Source organism: Rattus norvegicus, chromosome 13 (assembly GCF_036323735.1).
Source record: "Rattus norvegicus strain BN/NHsdMcwi chromosome 13, GRCr8, whole genome shotgun sequence".
Classification (NCBI taxonomy): domain Eukaryota; kingdom Metazoa; phylum Chordata; class Mammalia; order Rodentia; family Muridae; genus Rattus; species Rattus norvegicus.
The window spans coordinates 87,062,376-87,078,848 of NC_086031.1; the positions used below are offsets into that span (position 1 = coordinate 87,062,376).

General features: G+C 46.7%; 1 protein-coding gene across 4 annotated transcripts; it reads right to left on the minus strand.

Moving 5' to 3' along the window:
- Positions 1–451: 451 nt before the first annotated feature.
- Ncstn (nicastrin) lies at positions 452–16,464 on the minus strand. Of its 4 annotated transcripts, NM_174864.3 has the most exons (17): positions 16,291–16,464; positions 14,858–14,962; positions 10,265–10,388; positions 9,746–9,867; positions 9,265–9,410; positions 7,764–7,914; positions 7,411–7,520; positions 7,036–7,188; positions 6,408–6,512; positions 6,174–6,251; positions 4,922–5,094; positions 3,252–3,354; positions 3,067–3,162; positions 2,705–2,792; positions 2,306–2,460; positions 1,812–2,024; positions 452–1,246 (listed from the first exon to the last, which is right to left on the minus strand). In NM_174864.3, the coding sequence occupies exons 1-17, from the start codon at positions 16,370–16,372 to the stop codon at positions 1,124–1,126; spliced, it is 2,127 nt and encodes a 708-aa protein (NP_777353.1). In that variant the 5' UTR covers positions 16,373–16,464; the 3' UTR covers positions 452–1,123. The 4 variants fall into 4 exon arrangements, with proteins under 4 accessions (NP_777353.1, XP_063128201.1, XP_063128203.1 ...); XM_063272131.1 differs by lacking the exons at positions 14,858–14,962; positions 16,291–16,464 and adding an exon at positions 10,490–10,610; XM_063272132.1 differs by lacking the exon at positions 452–1,246 and having other exon boundaries at positions 1,888–2,024; positions 2,296–2,460; positions 16,291–16,425.
- Between the last annotated feature and the right edge of the window lie 9 nt (positions 16,465–16,473).

Sequence of the window (16,473 nt, forward strand, 5' to 3'; positions counted from 1 at the left end):
CCCACCTCATCACCTAGTGCTCATCCCAGGGGCTCAGGCACAGCAGGTAACTTATCATTTCCTAAGCGTGTGCCTTCGCTCGCTCGCTGTGCGTCTGCGTGTGGTGATTCTTAAATCCTGACTTACAGTCACTTCCAGTGCCCTGTCCCAGAAGGAGCACATCTCAAGCTTCCACTCATTACACTAAATGTTATTTCTAGTTGTAAATCTGTCCTTGTCTCTCACTCCAACCCTGAGCAATCCGAGTCTACCGGGCAGTGTCTGCTTCATCTCTGCTCCTGCTCAGAGTCAGTGAATACAGGAGCTACGCTAGTGCTGTGCTAAGAGGGGCTTCACTTGGCCTGCGTTCTAACAGTGTCTTCCTCTGGACAGCGAAGCAGCACACACTGCACTCTAGTCCAGCGTCACTGGACATGGTGACCTGGGAAGAATACCAAACAACAAGTACAAATTGTATTGGATAATTTTAATGAAACTTGCTATTTATATATTTACAAAAAAAAGAAAAAAAAGAAAAAAAAGAAAAAGCCCAACAAAAATAGATATTATAGTTTAATAATAAAAAGTACATCCGAGCACTGTGGGCTGGAGGTGGGATACCCACCTAACAGCATGCCCACACTAACATGCCATCTGCACGCCTGGAGAAAGGACAGTGAGAAAGAGACACTGGCTCAGCCAGGGAACCCATTCCTTCCCTCAGGTTCAGGGTGCTTGGATGCCGATGCCCAATCTTTCACACCCTCTTCCTGGTGCAGCAGGTGGCTGAACACAGGAGGCTGTGGGGGTCGGGTGACAGTGGGGTCAGAGGGCAGTACAGGGCAGGATGAAAGACAGGAGGAATCCCGAGAAAGGGCTGATGGGAGAGGGTAACTGGGAGTTAGACAGGAGCAGCAGGCCTCTGTCGTAATCCCTGGTATTAGAGAAGGAAAAACGAATGGGAAAGGGGGGCTGAGAAGGGGAGGCAACTTAGTTATCTCTCCACTCACATTTCCATCTACCTGTCAATCCCAGTCTAAGCAGGCCCAGAGACAGTCCAGTGACAAATTAGTGGTTTGTTCCCAGTCAGACACCTGGTTTGGGAAGGAAAGTTCAGAGCTGGCAGGGAGAGCTGGAGTCCTCTTCAGTAAGACACAGCTCCTGGCTCTCGGGGAGCAACGAAAAGGACATCGGCCTTGGCGTTGATACAATAAGTGACGATGAGAGAAAAGACGAGGATGCTGAAGCCCACGATCAGCGTGATGAACTGTGAGGGTGAAGGTGTGGGCAGGGGAGAAAAGGGTTGTCAGAACGTCATAGCCTTAGGTAACCAGGAAGAAATGCCATCATAATTCAGCACTGAAGTCAAGTGCCCAAGAACTAGCAACAACCACGGGCAGCACCTTCCCAGTTAGCAGACCAGACTCTCCTCGGTGACAGTGTCTGTTCTTTGTTTAGGTGATCTGAGGTAGGCAGGACCCATGGCTTTGGTTGTCTGGCATTGTCTTGCTTATGCTTATTGCTTATGTTCGTGACTTACTATAACAGGGGCTCAGTAACTATCTGACTGACTTGTCCCAGCTGTGCCAAGAGTGAGAGACACGGAAGACCTTTCTTAGGTCCAACAGGGCTCTCTCCTAAGTGCATTCTAGCTATCAGTGTGGAGAAGACTTCTAATGTGAGGCAGGGACAGACCAGGCACAGACTGTACTGGTTCTGCTACAGATCCAGGACAAATGAGAAACAGCAGCAAGGAGCCTGACAGACAAGAGGCAAGGCAGTGAGTGAGGAGAGCCATGGGAGTGTACCACCTCCCTCCAGGCCATGCTTACCTCAAGTTCTTTGCTGGCAATGAGGAATATCCGAGCTTGGATATCTTTCCAGCGGCTCTCGGCCCACGTAGAGTATTCTGTGGAGCTCCACTGACTCAGCTCAAAGGCGGGGGACAAGGCCCTAGCCAGTCGTACTGTGGAGCGCACACACCGTGGGAGCCGCTCTGTCTTGTTGGAATTCCAAGGGCCTTGTACCCACGAGTATTCATACAACTGCACAGGAAGACAGGTCACAGCATAGGGCTGAGCTGACACTCTTCTCTCTTGCTCCCTGTGCCCCTTTGGTACCATATTTCAACCAACTTCACCAACTGGCTGCAACTCTTCTTCCCACAGGTGGCCTAACTTCACTCAGGCCACAGCTTCCTCAACACTCAGGTTCCTAAGACTAGCCTTCTGCCTTTCCATGCCAGTCCCCCCGTCTTCCCAGGAGTCTCCCAACTTCTCCAAGGGAAAGAGGCCCCAGGATATCTCCGACACCCACCGCCACTCACATCCTTGCTTTCATTTGGGACTTTACTTGGATCCTGGCACTGCTCTTGGGTGAGGTTGGTCACCTTGCCAGTCAGGTTTGCCAAGGCATACTGCACAACGTAAGTCGTGTTGGTAGGGCTGGAGACAGCGATGTAGTGTTGAAGAGGCCCATCATCTGATTGCGGGCCAAAGGGAAAGGGGGATTTGGAAGGTGAGGTCAAGTGGGGCAGAAACAGAAAGAACCCAGCATTGGCCAGAAGGGAGCATGTTAGAAGAGGGTCCAACCAACATCAAGAAAAAGGAAGGAAGACAGGCAGAAAGAAAGTAGAGGAAAAAAAAAAAAGATTAAAGCAAAACAATGCCCTTTTCTTTGCACGGTTCATCAGGTGGGAATCCCCCTTCTCACAGCAGATGCTTACCCAAATAGGACCTCAGATCATGTCTGAGGATAGACTGAAACCATGAGTTGTTAGCTCTGACCAGGAACCCATAGAGCAGACGTGTAACCTAGGATTGGCACACAAAAGAAAAAAATTGCTCCGACTTTCCACAAGACCAAGGAAACAGTGAACAGAGCCCAGTTACAAGATAGGAACTCTACTACTGGGGCTGGGAGACGGTGGCCAGTCACAAGGATGTAGATCAAGCCACTCAAGAACTCCCAGAGGTATCACCCTCGCAGGCATGAAGGGGCATGCTAAATCCCAAAGTTTAGGACGTTGGGGAAGGGGGAAGCCCGGGTTAACAGAAACAGAACGGACCAGAGGCCCATTTTTCTTACTGTCTGGGGATCAGCCTGAATGGAGTTGTTGAAGTTGGTTCCTCCTGCAAGCTTGTACAAAGCTCGTGCCAGCACTGTGGCAACATCTGCCAGTGCCTGCAGCAGGGGAGGAGAAGGGCTGGATGGCTCAGCTGTCTCCAGGCACCTCCCTTGTACTTCTCCCACCCAGCCCAGGTCAGTGCTACCTTGGCAGTGTCTGTTACAAAGTTGAGGTCCTCTTCTGGGCTCTGCGACTCAGGATAGGTCACGTTAATGTTCTCAGCAGTGTCATAAATGCTCTGGTAATACCTGTCAGGGAAGTTAGCGTGAGCCCTGGCTGAAGGGAGCCAGGCCCTCTTCCTTTCCTATCTAAACACCCCTCACGTAGAACCTGCTATCTTACTCTTCAGTGGGAGAGGAGAAAGAAAAGAGGAGTTGGAAATGGGAAGCAGGAATGTGGTGGGTAAAGGACTTTGAAGCCTCTGCGATGGACACAGTATACAAGGTAAGCAATCCCCAAGCTCTAGGGACTGTTTGGGCTGGCTTTTCAGAGAACTGCCACCCTGTGCGAGTGTTCTAATGAATGCTCTCAGTGATACAGGGAAACTGTCAGCTACTAAGATCAGGCATGCTCACAGCCACAAACAGATATTCTGGATCAAATCACTGTGACGGACTTTAAAAGAGCACCCTTAGCCTTCCTACTCAAATGCCTCTTATGCAGGAATAAATTGCTCCCATACAGAGCCAAATCAACAACACAACCAAGAGAATCATACAAGATTTGGAAAGCAGAGAGTAATCTAGAACTGTCACTCCCTGCATACAGTGAGAAAGGATCTTTGGTAGGATCAGAGAATCTGCTTCAACGTTTTTACTTAAACCCTCATTTGGCTCCAAGGAGGCTGGGGAGAGAGCCGTCTAGCCTGAGTGGGAAGTCCCCTGTTCTCCCTGGCCTCAAGTTAGGCGCAGCATGAGGGAATCCAGAACCAGGAGAGAGGTGACTAGCAGTGCCTTCTTATCTTCAGTCACGTGTACTACCACAGGGTAACAACATGTCACATTTACAAAGTAAAACACTGTTCATGGATCCCGGAGAGGGACCACTCCTGTCTTCCAGCCAAAAAACTACCCTCCATCTTCCTATGCTTGGCTTGAGATAATGCCCTTTGTAGTAGTCCTTGGGAACTCAGGTGCCAGAGGAACCTGGGAAAAGTGGAACCATCTCAGAGGATGATTGTACTAGGAGGTGCTAAAGGTTAACAACCAGGGTCCCAGGCCTCCCATGAATAGGCTACTGTGTAAAGAACCAAACTTCCGGGTTGGGGATTTAGCTCAGTGGTAGAGCGCTTGCTTAGCAAGCACAAGGCCCTGGGTTCGGTCCCCAGCTCTGAAAAAAAGAAAAAAAAAAAGAACCAAACTTCCTGGAGGTTTTTAGAGGCAGCGTATGGGGTGGGAGAGGACAGCAGTCTTCCTCCCACACTACAGAATAGACTTCCTGGGCTGGAGAGATGGCTCAGAGGATAAGAGCACTGATTGCTCTTCCAGAGGTCCTGAGTTCAATTCCCAGCAACCACATGGTGGCTCACAACCATCTGTAAGGAGATCCAATGCCCTCTTCTGGCCTGCAGGCATACATGAAAGCAGACTGTATACATAGTAAATAAATCTTTTTTTTTTTTTTTTTTGTTCTTTTTTCCGGAGCTGGGGACCGAACCCAGGGCCTTGCAAGCGCTCTACCACTGAGCTAAATCCCCAACCCCGTAAATAAATCTTTTTGTTGTTGTTGTTAAATTTAAATAAATAAATCTTAAAAAAGAAAAAAAAAAGAATAGACTTCCTCTGAAAACAGAGGATACAGGGTCAGGCGACTCACCGATTGTGGAAGGAACCAGAGTGGTCAGCCAAGACCACACCAGAGATGTTTCGAGCCCGAAGAAATCGTTGTAGAGATGATGGTGGAAGGGCCTGGGACTGGACTAGTCTGCTCAGGACAACTTGAGGGGTATCAGCACCACTCTGCTCCAGAGTGACCAGAAGATCCTCCACCTGAGAACGGCACAGAAGCGGACTGCTGGGAGCGGGGCACAGGAGCAGGAGGGCTCTGTGGCCCTGTGCTCTCCTGAACAATCTTCAGTTTGGACAAGTCTCTCTGAACTTTCTACAGTCCATGTGTTAGGAGGATAAGGCACAAAGGGGCCTGAGTTTTCCACATCCCTATCCACAGTGGGCCTTTCCTGTGTGATTTGTTGTGCAGAACTGAAGGGGGGCAATCAACAATGGAATGTCAAATATGTAAGGAATTCTCTGAGAGCTACAGGAACCCAGAGCAGGGGTCACAGCAGAGGCTGGAGTGGCAACAGGAGTGCTCCAAGGAGAAAAGCAGGCTTACAGCTGCATTGGCAGGCAGTAAGAGCCTTGACTACATGTGAGGAAGAGAAGGGCATTGGCTGGAGGGATGGCTCAGTGGTTAGGAGCACTTGTTGCTATTGGAGAGGACCCAGGTTTGATCCTTAGTACCACATGGTGGTTCATAGCATCTGCAATTCCAGTTCAAAGGATATGCCCTCTTCTGACCTCCCTGTGCATGTATATGCATGTGGTGCATACACATGCGGGCAAATGCTTATACATATAAAATGAAATAAATTTATGCCAGTGCCCCACCAATAAAGTGGAGGGCAATTTGAACAAGAGCCTGGTACAGGCAGGACTCCGACAGGCAGTCTTGACAACTGAGTCTATGGGACAGCAAGAAAAGGAGTAAGTCACACTGAGTGGTGGTGGCACACTCCTTTAATCCCAGAAGTCAGGAGGCAGAGGAAGGTTGATCTTTTGAGCCAGCCTGGACTACAGAGCCAGTTCTAGGACAGCCAGGGCTACACAGAGAAATCCTATCTCAAAAGCCAAAAAGAAAAAAGAAAAAAAAAAGAAAAAAAAAGGAAAAGGAGCAAGTACTCAGCCATCCATCCTTCATGAGCTGTAGGATTCAGGTATGGAATGACCACAAGAACTATCTGTTCCAGGGAACCAATGGGTACCACTGAGTTTATGATTCTTTTCACACACCAGTGGGGTTCATCTTTAGCCAATACCTAATTCCACCCTTTCTCTTCTCTGTGGATTACCTGGTTCTTCACAGATTCATTTTTCTGAGACATAGGATCTGTGTGCATCCAGAGTTCTAGTGACGTCCTTAGGGCCACCTGGGAAGATGAAGAGTAACATGTATGACCTGTCTCCTGCTGCGACCCATGCCTGGGAGACAGACAGACGTCAAGGGGAGAGATGGGCAGTGCCTGCAGCGCAGGCCATAAAAACGGACAGCTTAAGTTCAAGGAAGGGGTTGGATAGACACACACCTGCCCCAGCTCCACAAAGGAGTCAATGTTCTCTAGCCGCACAGGAAACTTGCCGTTCTCCATGTCATAGACCATCCTTGAGCTGCCAATGTAGTCAAAAGTTTCCTGAGGGGTGGAGATAGGAGAAATTCCCAAGGAATAGGGCAGTCTGAGGTCACCTCAGTCGCTAGCCATCTTATAGCCATGTGCTGTACCATCCCCCACCAGCAACTTAACCAGCTGTCTCTCACATGGATGCATCATGGGATTTCTTGGGACTAGACATGGGGAGAGCAGCCTTTGTGAGGGCTCAAAGCAAACACCAGCTGTCACAGAGTTCTAGACTCTACTACTCTTCGAAGTTCTGGCTGCTATTAACCTTATACTACAGCCCAGCTGTCACACCACAGCGATTGGGATGATAAAACAAGAAAGGAAGCCTCAAAGTAATCTTATCAACGAGGGGAGAAAAGGAGACATAACTTCAGGAAATAGAAGCTTCCTTAAAAAAGGGAGTCGGGGGGAGGTTCAAAGGAAAATAGAGAAAGCCATGCAGAAACTCTGATTATCAGCTCAGATCAATAATTCCTCTCCTACCATGACCATCCCCTTCCTCTTTGTCATCATGCCCTAGGGAAAAAGCCCTTACCCCCTGGAAGAAGACAAACATCACATTTCGGGGTAGGGTGGTCACATCAGGTGCCTTGTGCAAAGCTTCAGCTGCGGCCAGCTGAGTGACAAAGGAGGCAACGGCACTTTCTGCCCCTGGGGCCACATTCCAGAAGAAGGACCGGCTATCCAGCTGGAAGACAAGATAGGGGGCTAAATTTAAAAACTGGACTGTGAGAGCCAAGCCCAGGCTCCTTCTCCTGCTCCAAGAGAACCCATGTGTGACAGGACACGTATTAGAGCTGGGGAGTCTGACAGCCCAGCTCCCCCTCCTTCAAGGCTCCCCAGTAGGGTTCACTCTGAAATCAGAGAGACCTAGAGAGCCCTGCCCATGCTGCAGAGGGACAAAACTCACCCGTGTGGCTGCAACCACAACCCTGACATCAGGTTCTAATCCCCCAGACGTATTTATAGGCTTAAGCATGCTCCATACGTTGTAGTCGGATAAGGGGTCACAGACGATTTCTGAGTAGGACACAAACAATGAGATCGATAGAGCTAAGGGGGAGGGAGTTATGGAGAAGGCCTTCAAGATACTCCAGACCAGTCCTCATCCACCCCAAGGGCCATTTCTCCACATTCAACTGGTCTAGCTCTGGCTCTCTTGAGAAGTCTCCCGCCCAGCGCCTGCTGCCCGGGCCCACTCCGTCCCTGGCTGTATCTCACGAGCTCCCCGGCTGGCCCACCTGCACGGCTGCATCTGCTTACCTGGGTTGATGCTGAAGGTGCTCTGGATGAAGCTGCGTCGCATGCAGGTGGCGGTGCTGATGACGGCGTGCATGTGTGAGAAGAGCTGCATAGCACACAGTGGGAAGCTCGGTGCAGAGCCATTCTGACCCAGGTTGTGATCTTGATAGCACTGGAGAGGAGACGGACCCCACTTAGACAGCTAGCTGTGGAGGCCCTCTCTGGCTTTCCAGGAAGAGGAAGGCCCAGCTCCATTCTTAAGCCACCCCCTTTTGGGAGACATTAAGTCCCCAAGCTACAGGTGTCCTGGGATAACCATATAAGGTCAAAGAGAAAAATTCCTCAATCAGTACAAATGGCATGGACTCAACAGACTGGTCGGAGTAGATAAACGTATCCCTGCACAGTTTACAGTGGCCCTAACCTCATAAACCTGGTTCACTGACAGTATAGGTGTGTGTTATCACGCCCAAGTTCAGCCACTGCTCTTGGTGTGTCTGGATTGAGGGAGTATCAGCTAAAAATAACAATTCACAACAGCTTGGCCAGCCACTCATTTTGTCATTCTAAAGACAGACCTTTTAACTGATCTTAAAATGAAGAAGCTAGACTAGACAGAATTAGGACAAATTAGAGCTACAAACAACCCATCCAAGGGGCTGGAGAGAAGACTCAGTGGGCAAGGGTGTTTGCTGGGCAAACATGAAGAGCTATGTTCTAATCCTAGCACCCATGGAGGCCGAGCGTGCACCTGAAACCCCAGCAATGATGGGAGACAAGAGGATTGTAGGTGCTTGCAGGCTGACAGCCTAGGGCCAGGGAGTAAGTGACTCCAGGCGTAAGGTGGAGAGTGAGAGCAGGACATCTGATGTCCTCCTCTGGCCCTGACACTGTGTTCCCACACACATGTACACACACACACACACACACACACACACACACACACAGAGAGAGAGAGAGAGAGAGAGAGAGAGAGAGAGAGAGAGAGAGAGAGAGAACCTCAGGGATTTACTAAGCTCAACTCCTAATCCATTTCTCTCTGTCTAGTTTTGCTTTGCTCTTTATCAGACAAGGTCTCACTGTTGCCCAGGCTGGCCTAGAACAACAACCCTGAACTTTTGGCCATCTTCCTGCCTATGCCTGGTCCAATGTTCTTTTTATCTTGTTCTTAACCATGGCTAAACACCTTGTTTTATATTCTTCTTCCATGTATTTCTGTCCAGTCCAAAGTTTCCATTGCTATAATACCAGACAAGAAAGAAATGATGAGAGAAGATTGTGAGGACACTAGATAAGAAACCTCCAAGTTCTTGTTTGTTTGAGACAGGGTCTTGCTATGTAACCCTGGTTGGTATGTCTCTACCTCCTGAGTAATGACGTGTGCACCTCCACACTTGACCAAACTCCTTGGATGTTTTGAGGAACCATTTTTCAAGGTGTGTATGAGTTGAACAAGCCTCCCTCCAAATAACACAAGAACATGGAAATAATTCTTTCTCACTAGAGCTGCCAGAGTCAGTACCTGCTTGATGACCTTGGTTTCGTTCTCATCTTCAAGAAGAAAGATGGGGAAACTGAAGTCGTCATAAGCCAAGCCATTGCCCAGTTCATTCCACAATGTTTTTTTGCAGTGAGCAAACTCTGGCCCATAGGAGTTGGAGTAAATACCTAGAGGGAGGGAAGCAGGGAGCAGTGTCGGGAACGGTTTACTGAGGCACCCAGCCCTGAGGGACCAGGAGAGGTGGGAAGGTTAGGATATCACTGGTCTGAGGGTAAGGGTACAAAAAGAGCCAGTGACTCCTGCCAAAATACAGAAACCAGTACCAGTGATGTCTAGGCTGGCAGATTCAGTATCTGAGCATGTGTCAAAGAAGGGGGAGGGCAGAGTGTGGAATTAAAAGAGAACAGAGATATGTGTGGACCGCCCCTGCCCCTGCCCCTGCCCCGGGAGCAACAATTATTATGGAGCAACGGACGGTTCTCGGGATCTTTGAGGCTCTTACCAAACCCATCATTTGGGCACTGCACGCTAGGAGAGAAGCTTGACGTTGAATTGGGCTTGGCTAGAGTCACGGCAAGACCAGCGATTCTACTGGTTTCCCCCTTCAGCTTTTCCATTATATCTCTAGGATGGAGAGAAGGACAGAAATGAAGACAGGAAGGTATCAGACAGATTGATACTCAGAATGGAAACAACTGGAGAATTAGGGACTCAGAACTACCAACTCACTCTTTCTCACTTTGGGGCTTAACCTCTGAGTCTGAACTATGGTCCAACCCGTGTTCGGTGTTTCATCTACCTTGTCCTTGAGAGATTTTGGACACCACTCCTTCTTCCCTGAAGGTCTAATTTTGAGATCAATAAGATGATTCCTTTTGACGGTATCTCCTCTTTTCTGAATACAAACCCTGCTTCCTGTCCCCTATCAACCAGAGCAGCAGAAGTTGCCTCTCATCGATACAAGGACCAACTCTTTCTTTCCACACAGTCCCAGGAAGTGTTCTTGGCACCCAGTTCTCACCTGGTAAAGAGCTTGCCCTCCAGCAGAACCATGTAAGGGGGGTTGGGGCCATCCGTCAATACCCATTTCAGGTCGTCTTCTTTCTCCACTACGTGGATAACCCCTGTATCCCCACTAATTGAAGCTGCCAGGATAGAATGGATCAAATTAAAGCTCCCACAGTTGACAAGTCTACAGATTTTTTTTTTTTTAAAAACAGGGTCTCACTATGTAACCCTGGCTGACCTGAACTGACTGTGTAGACCAAGCTGGCCTTGTATTTGCAGTGATCCTCCTGCCTCTGCTTTCCAAGTCCTGCGATTCAAGGCCACCATATCCAGCTTCTGCAGATCTTTTATCTCTAAAGATGTCACAAAATGTTAGGGTAAACACCGCCACTTCTAGACTTGAAGAGCTGCATTACCCCAATGCAGGAAAAGGAGAACAAAAGCCCAAGTGGATTCATTAGAGGTCTTTCTGAAAAAATTTTAACAGTTTGGACTTGGGTCATGGGGTTTTAAGCACTTTCACATGTTGTCACTGTGTTGGCCGTATGGCCTTTTAATTAGATGCTGGAAAAGTTCTGCAATTTTCACCTTTTTGCCCAATTCCGACACTTACCTATATACACAAGATTCAAGAACATTAGACACTCAAGTTCCAAAATCTACATTTTCCTTTAGAAAATGCCAGCCTGTACAATTCCAGCTCAGATTTACAGCTCTGATCTTCCTTTGAAAAGGCATAGATTCCGTGGCCTTAGTAGTAGCTTTCTTGGGTCACTATTTTCCAGCCTCCTTTGGGAATATCTTTATTTGCCCCTGGCCAGTTTTAGGTGATTTTAATCTAGAACTCTGAGCTCTCTAGAGCAGAGTTTCCCAACTGGTAGGCCTGGAATGGATTGAAGATGTGCTGATGAACACTGACTTCTTCCTGGGTCTAAGATTTTAAAAGCCCCTCAGTTGTCCAAATGAGTACATGCCTCATTCATGCAGGATAGCCTATGAATAGTGCCCATTTTTATATGTGTTAGGATGCTAAATTATAATATTCTTTACATCTCATGATGTGACCAAGACTTGGAAATACTGTCTCAGAGGACTGACAAGCCACAGTCCGGCATGCCTGGAGTTTAACATAATATCTCGAGTCTCTAGGAAACCATGCAGAGAGATCCTAGGATTTCCCTGAGAATTTTCTCCTCGCTGAAGACTGTGCTATTCAAGACTTATTTTAGATACTAGTCCTCAAACGGACTGTGGGATGGAATCACAATGGAAGGTCTTCTTTGCTCTGCTGTTTTGGTGCTAGGGACCCAGTCAAAGGCCTCATGTATAATACCCTGCTACCAGACAGCTGTACCCCAGCCACTGCACCTTTAGGAAAACACAGATGCTTAGGCCTTCTCTTGGAGGACACATGCATTTTCTAAAATTACCATATATAATTCTTCAATATATACAATCAGATTTGAGAACCAGGCTTCTAGGCCGCAGCACTAAAATGCTTGTAACTCACAGAAGATTAAAAAACATTAAGTACTTCACAATTGCTAACCAAACAGGATTCGTCTCCCAGGAGCTCTGACGAGTAAATGCAGCAGAAGGGTCTACAACATCTGCCTATGGCTTATGCACAGTAAATACTTAACAGGATCATGTCCGTGGCAATAATAAAATATAGAAGAGTAGCAGAGCCTGGGATGGCTTTAGTTTTTTTTTTTTGGTTCTTTTCTTCGGAGCTGGGGACCGAACCCAGGGCCTTGTGCTTTCTAGGCAAGCGCTCTACCACTGAGCTAAATCCCCAACCCCTGGGATGGCTTTAGTTAAGATCGCGATACTAACGTGTTCAGAAAAACAATGACAAAAAGAAGAAAATACTTGCTAAAGCTCTTAAGACATGAGAAAAAAAAAACCACTAGTGTGGTGAGTTAAAAATAAGTAAATAAAGGTAACTTCGGCTCCAGGGAGGACAGGGAAGAAACAAATTGTAACTCTGGACTAGAGAAACCTAGATTTGCACCAAGGTCCCAGCTTATGATTGCAGAGTTTTAAGTAACATGTTTGCTTTTTCTGGACCTTCAGCAAGAACAGCTTTGCTAGCCCATTCGCCTTATACAGGAGGGATGGAGGGGAAACATAGTTCCACAGCTTTCTTTGAGACTTTAAGGATCCATAGAAGTAGGCCATTAGAATCAGAAAACCAAACCCAGAGTTCCATTTTTTTCCCCTTAGCTTCATTATGCTCCCAGCCCTAATTAAAGAGGGCGTTGCCTGTGAAGGAATAGGCAGGTATGATGAAGCAGTAAGTAGGTTGAGAAGGAAACAAGATCCTCATGAGGAAATGGCCAGAGTCCAGCCCCTCCCCTCCGCTCTCCGCTCTGGTCTTGGCTTGATCTCTAGAGGTTACTGCTTTGCTAGAGAGAACCTGCAGTGAAATTCCTCTTCTCCAGGAGTCTTTAGAGCCTAGCTTCAGGAAGACGGGTCCTTAGTCAGGTCTGATCGCAGTCTGTCCTGGATCTGGTTTCCCTTCATCCACAACTCAGATAAGTAATTAAATCCGTCAAAAACCTTAAGGTGGTTTGACACCAATGAATCTACTTGCAGTACCTCCTGTATGGCGATAATGGGCCAATGAGTTTATAGCTAGCTCAGAGGTAAGCTTATAAAATAAGACCCACCTCCCTGAGCAAAGTCCTTACTTCTCAGTAACTGGGTTTCTGATCAATTTGGTGGTGAAGCCAAGATCAGACCTTGCTTATCGGCAAAATTATATCCCCACGGAGCTACTAACCATGGAAGACTAAAATCTGATTATAGCTTAAGCAGAAAACAAGCTGTGATTTTCATTTTATTTTATTGATATATATATAGTACCTAGATATTGAATTCGGGGCCTTGTAGGCAACCGTTCTACCACTGAGTTACACGTCCAGCAATTTACACAGTGTTGAGAATGATAGTGTTGTCATGTGTTCTGTTTTGTAACACATTTACAGAGCACAAGGATAAATCCAAATACTTCATTTATATTTCTTGCAACTATTTGGCAGACAGGAGGAACAATAGGGTCTAGCTCAGGCTGGCATTAGCAACCTACTGAGTTTACAATTACAGCAGTGCCACTGTATACAATTTATATGGTGCTAGGGATTGAAACCAGGACTTCGTATTTGCTAGGAATGCACTCTACCAATTAGTTACATCCCCAGCCCTTGTTTGTGTGTATGTGTGTGCACATTCCTGTGTGCAAATGCCCTCCAGAAGACGATCTCAGACAAATGTCTTTTTGTTTTTTCTGTTGTACACAACAGACTATGCAGCCTGTTAAGTTACCAGGGATCTCCTGTCTCTGTCTCCCATCTCTTCATAGAAGTGATAGAATAAGAAGTCACATTATGCCTATAGCTTTTTTAAAATATGGGTTATAGAGATCCAAATTCAGGTTGTCAGGCATGCCCGAGAGCTTTTACCTACCAGGCCATGTCCCCAGCCCTTAGTTGGTTTAAGAAAACAAAAATAACTTAAAACATATTCTTGTGGATGAGTGTTTTGCCTGCATGTGTGTATGGGCATGCCCAGTGGCATGCCCTGTGCCAGTGGAGGTTAGAAACATCAGATTTCCTGGAACTGGAGTGATGATGGATGGATGAGAGCACATGTGAATGCTGGGAACCAAAACCAGTCCTTTTTAAGAGCAACAAGTGCTCTCAATCACCACGTCCCTTCTCCAACCCTGCTTAGCATGCCTTTGTGGCAGCTAGTCTATTGCCCTTGAAGAGGTGGATTTGGGGGTTGGGGGGATCCTAGCTCGATGGAGGGATTCAAGCAGCAGCATCATAAAATAACAACAGCGAATAGTGACACATGTGTGGCCAAAACTTAGCAAAGAGAAGCACACAGTTGCAGTCCCAGAACTCAGCAGAAGGCCAAACCTAACTTGGGGTACGTAGCAAGACTGTGTCTCAGAGGGGGAAAAGGGGTCATTTTGGTTCAACATTCAGAGTGACAGTGATGACCTGACTCCATAGGATATGGGATTGCCTTTTCCTAGAGCACTGTATGGTAAGACAGTTGAGAATCCCGCCAGGTTCAGATCCTAGCTTGATTTCTTACCGTCATGGTGATGATGCCGGGAAAGTTAATCGATTTTCCCCAAGTTTTAGTTTCATCATTTGTACAATGTTAATAACAAGGATTGTTGCAGGGGTAAAAATAAAATGCACACTTTAAAATAGCATTTACTGGGCTGGAGAGATGGCTCAGCGGTTAAGAGCACCCGACTGCTCTTCCAGAGGTCATGAGTTCAATTCCCAGCAACCACATGGTGGCTCACAACCATCTGTAAAGAGATCCGATGCCCTCTTCTGGTGTATCTGAAGACAGCTACAGTGTACTTATATATAATAAATAAATAAATCTTAAAAAAAAAAATAGCATTTACTAAATTCCGCCTCTTATTATCTTGCCTGGTTGGACGGATGATAAACACCTCCTAGACATCTACTCTAATTTGAACACCAGGACTCCTGAGCAGGACATGAGTACTTCTGAGTATCCAGGATACAAACTGAATTATTAATGGCCACAAACACAAATCCCAAGTTCAACTTACACTGGCAGCCAATCTGATGAGTGGCATTGAGCAGGCGGACACAAGGAGCTGTTTTATTTAAGGGAATGTAGATCTTCCTCTCCACTGAGTTTCCCCCACACAATCCTGACCGGAAGATAAAATGTGTTAGGCAAAAGTGAAAGATATTTGTATTAACCTCTACCATCATCAGCTTGATTCATGTTTAGGTAAATTGTTCACTACCGCACTGTCTAACACGAGAGTTATGATCATTCTTCTTACTACTTGACCACATTATTGGAGCATTAAGAGTTGTAAAGACTACCTAGCTGTGTATCTTAGAAAGTTATTGAACTCCATGGTGATCAATTAACTATAAGCTAAAAGATGATTGTCCAAAGTCTTTGACTTCAGATGTGCCAGCGTCTAGTTGCAAGGGTAAACAAATCTGCTTTTCTAATTTGTATAGATACATTACTAATTAGTTATGAAAAGAGCTCTGGTTTAAGAATATTGATTACCAAAACCAAACAAAGAAAAGCATTAACAACAATAAAAACCACCTCAGAATCTGAACAGACCTGGGGGGAAGAAACCTTATGCCACACACCTGTTCAGTTAATGAAACATCAGACCATTTGGGAGCACACCTAGAGTATGGGGCAGCTACAGTTTCTCCCTTGAAGCTAGTCAAAAGCAATATGAGTGTAGAGAAATATAGAGTCATGGTTATACAAGGAAATGGTTGCATTTCAGGGCTTAACTGGTAAGCCATACATTTCCAAAAAAGTATAGCTTTTCTTAACTCTTAGTTGAACGCATTATAAATAATTACAGGTGTGTTACTGATTGTAATTCACAATTGCAAGATCACTTAAATAGACATTAGATTAGAAAAAACGAAAATATTCATATACATTAAACGTCTTAAATTCCTTGAATCATTACTTTCCTCTTAACAGTTTAGAGCAGCGAAGCTAACGTTAGCCTCACTTTAATAAGTAAAGAGAATAAGGAACACAACTTTAAGCTAGAACCAACAGGAGGAAATGAGAGCTCTTATTTTGCAACGTTGCACGGAGACCACAAAACAAGACTGTTTTGATCTAAAAAAACACTAAACCAAAGGAAAGAGGATGAGCTTTTCACACCTGTCCCTTTTAATTGCTGTTGGGGTGGCTGGGCTTTAAATAAAACAAGGCATACAAGGCATGCGAATAAGGTTGAAGAGAAGCAGGTTGGAAACCCAGAAAAGGGCTGGGGAGAACTAAGCGAAACGACATGCCTCCGGAGAGAAGAAATGAAGGTTCAGGTAAAGGAGGAACTTATGTCATGGGAACGAAAGACAAGAAGGATTTACAGGGCTGGGGACAGAGGGGAAATCGGAACCAGAAGGGCAACGCTTGCACTTGCGACGAGCTGTTCCGCACGGTTCCTCTTAAAGATCAGAGGTCCGGGTGGGGTGACCTCACCTGCTAGTACCACGGAAAAAGACAGAAGAAGGAGACCCCGACTTCCTGGGTCAGGCCCAGAGCCGCCCCTAGCCGTAGCCATCTTGCCTCTCCGCTGGGCGGAAGCCTCGGGTCCCTTCCAGTCTCTTAGCGGTCTCTCTAGGCTTCCGCTGGCATCGTCTCTGTGGCCCAGCGCTCCCCAAA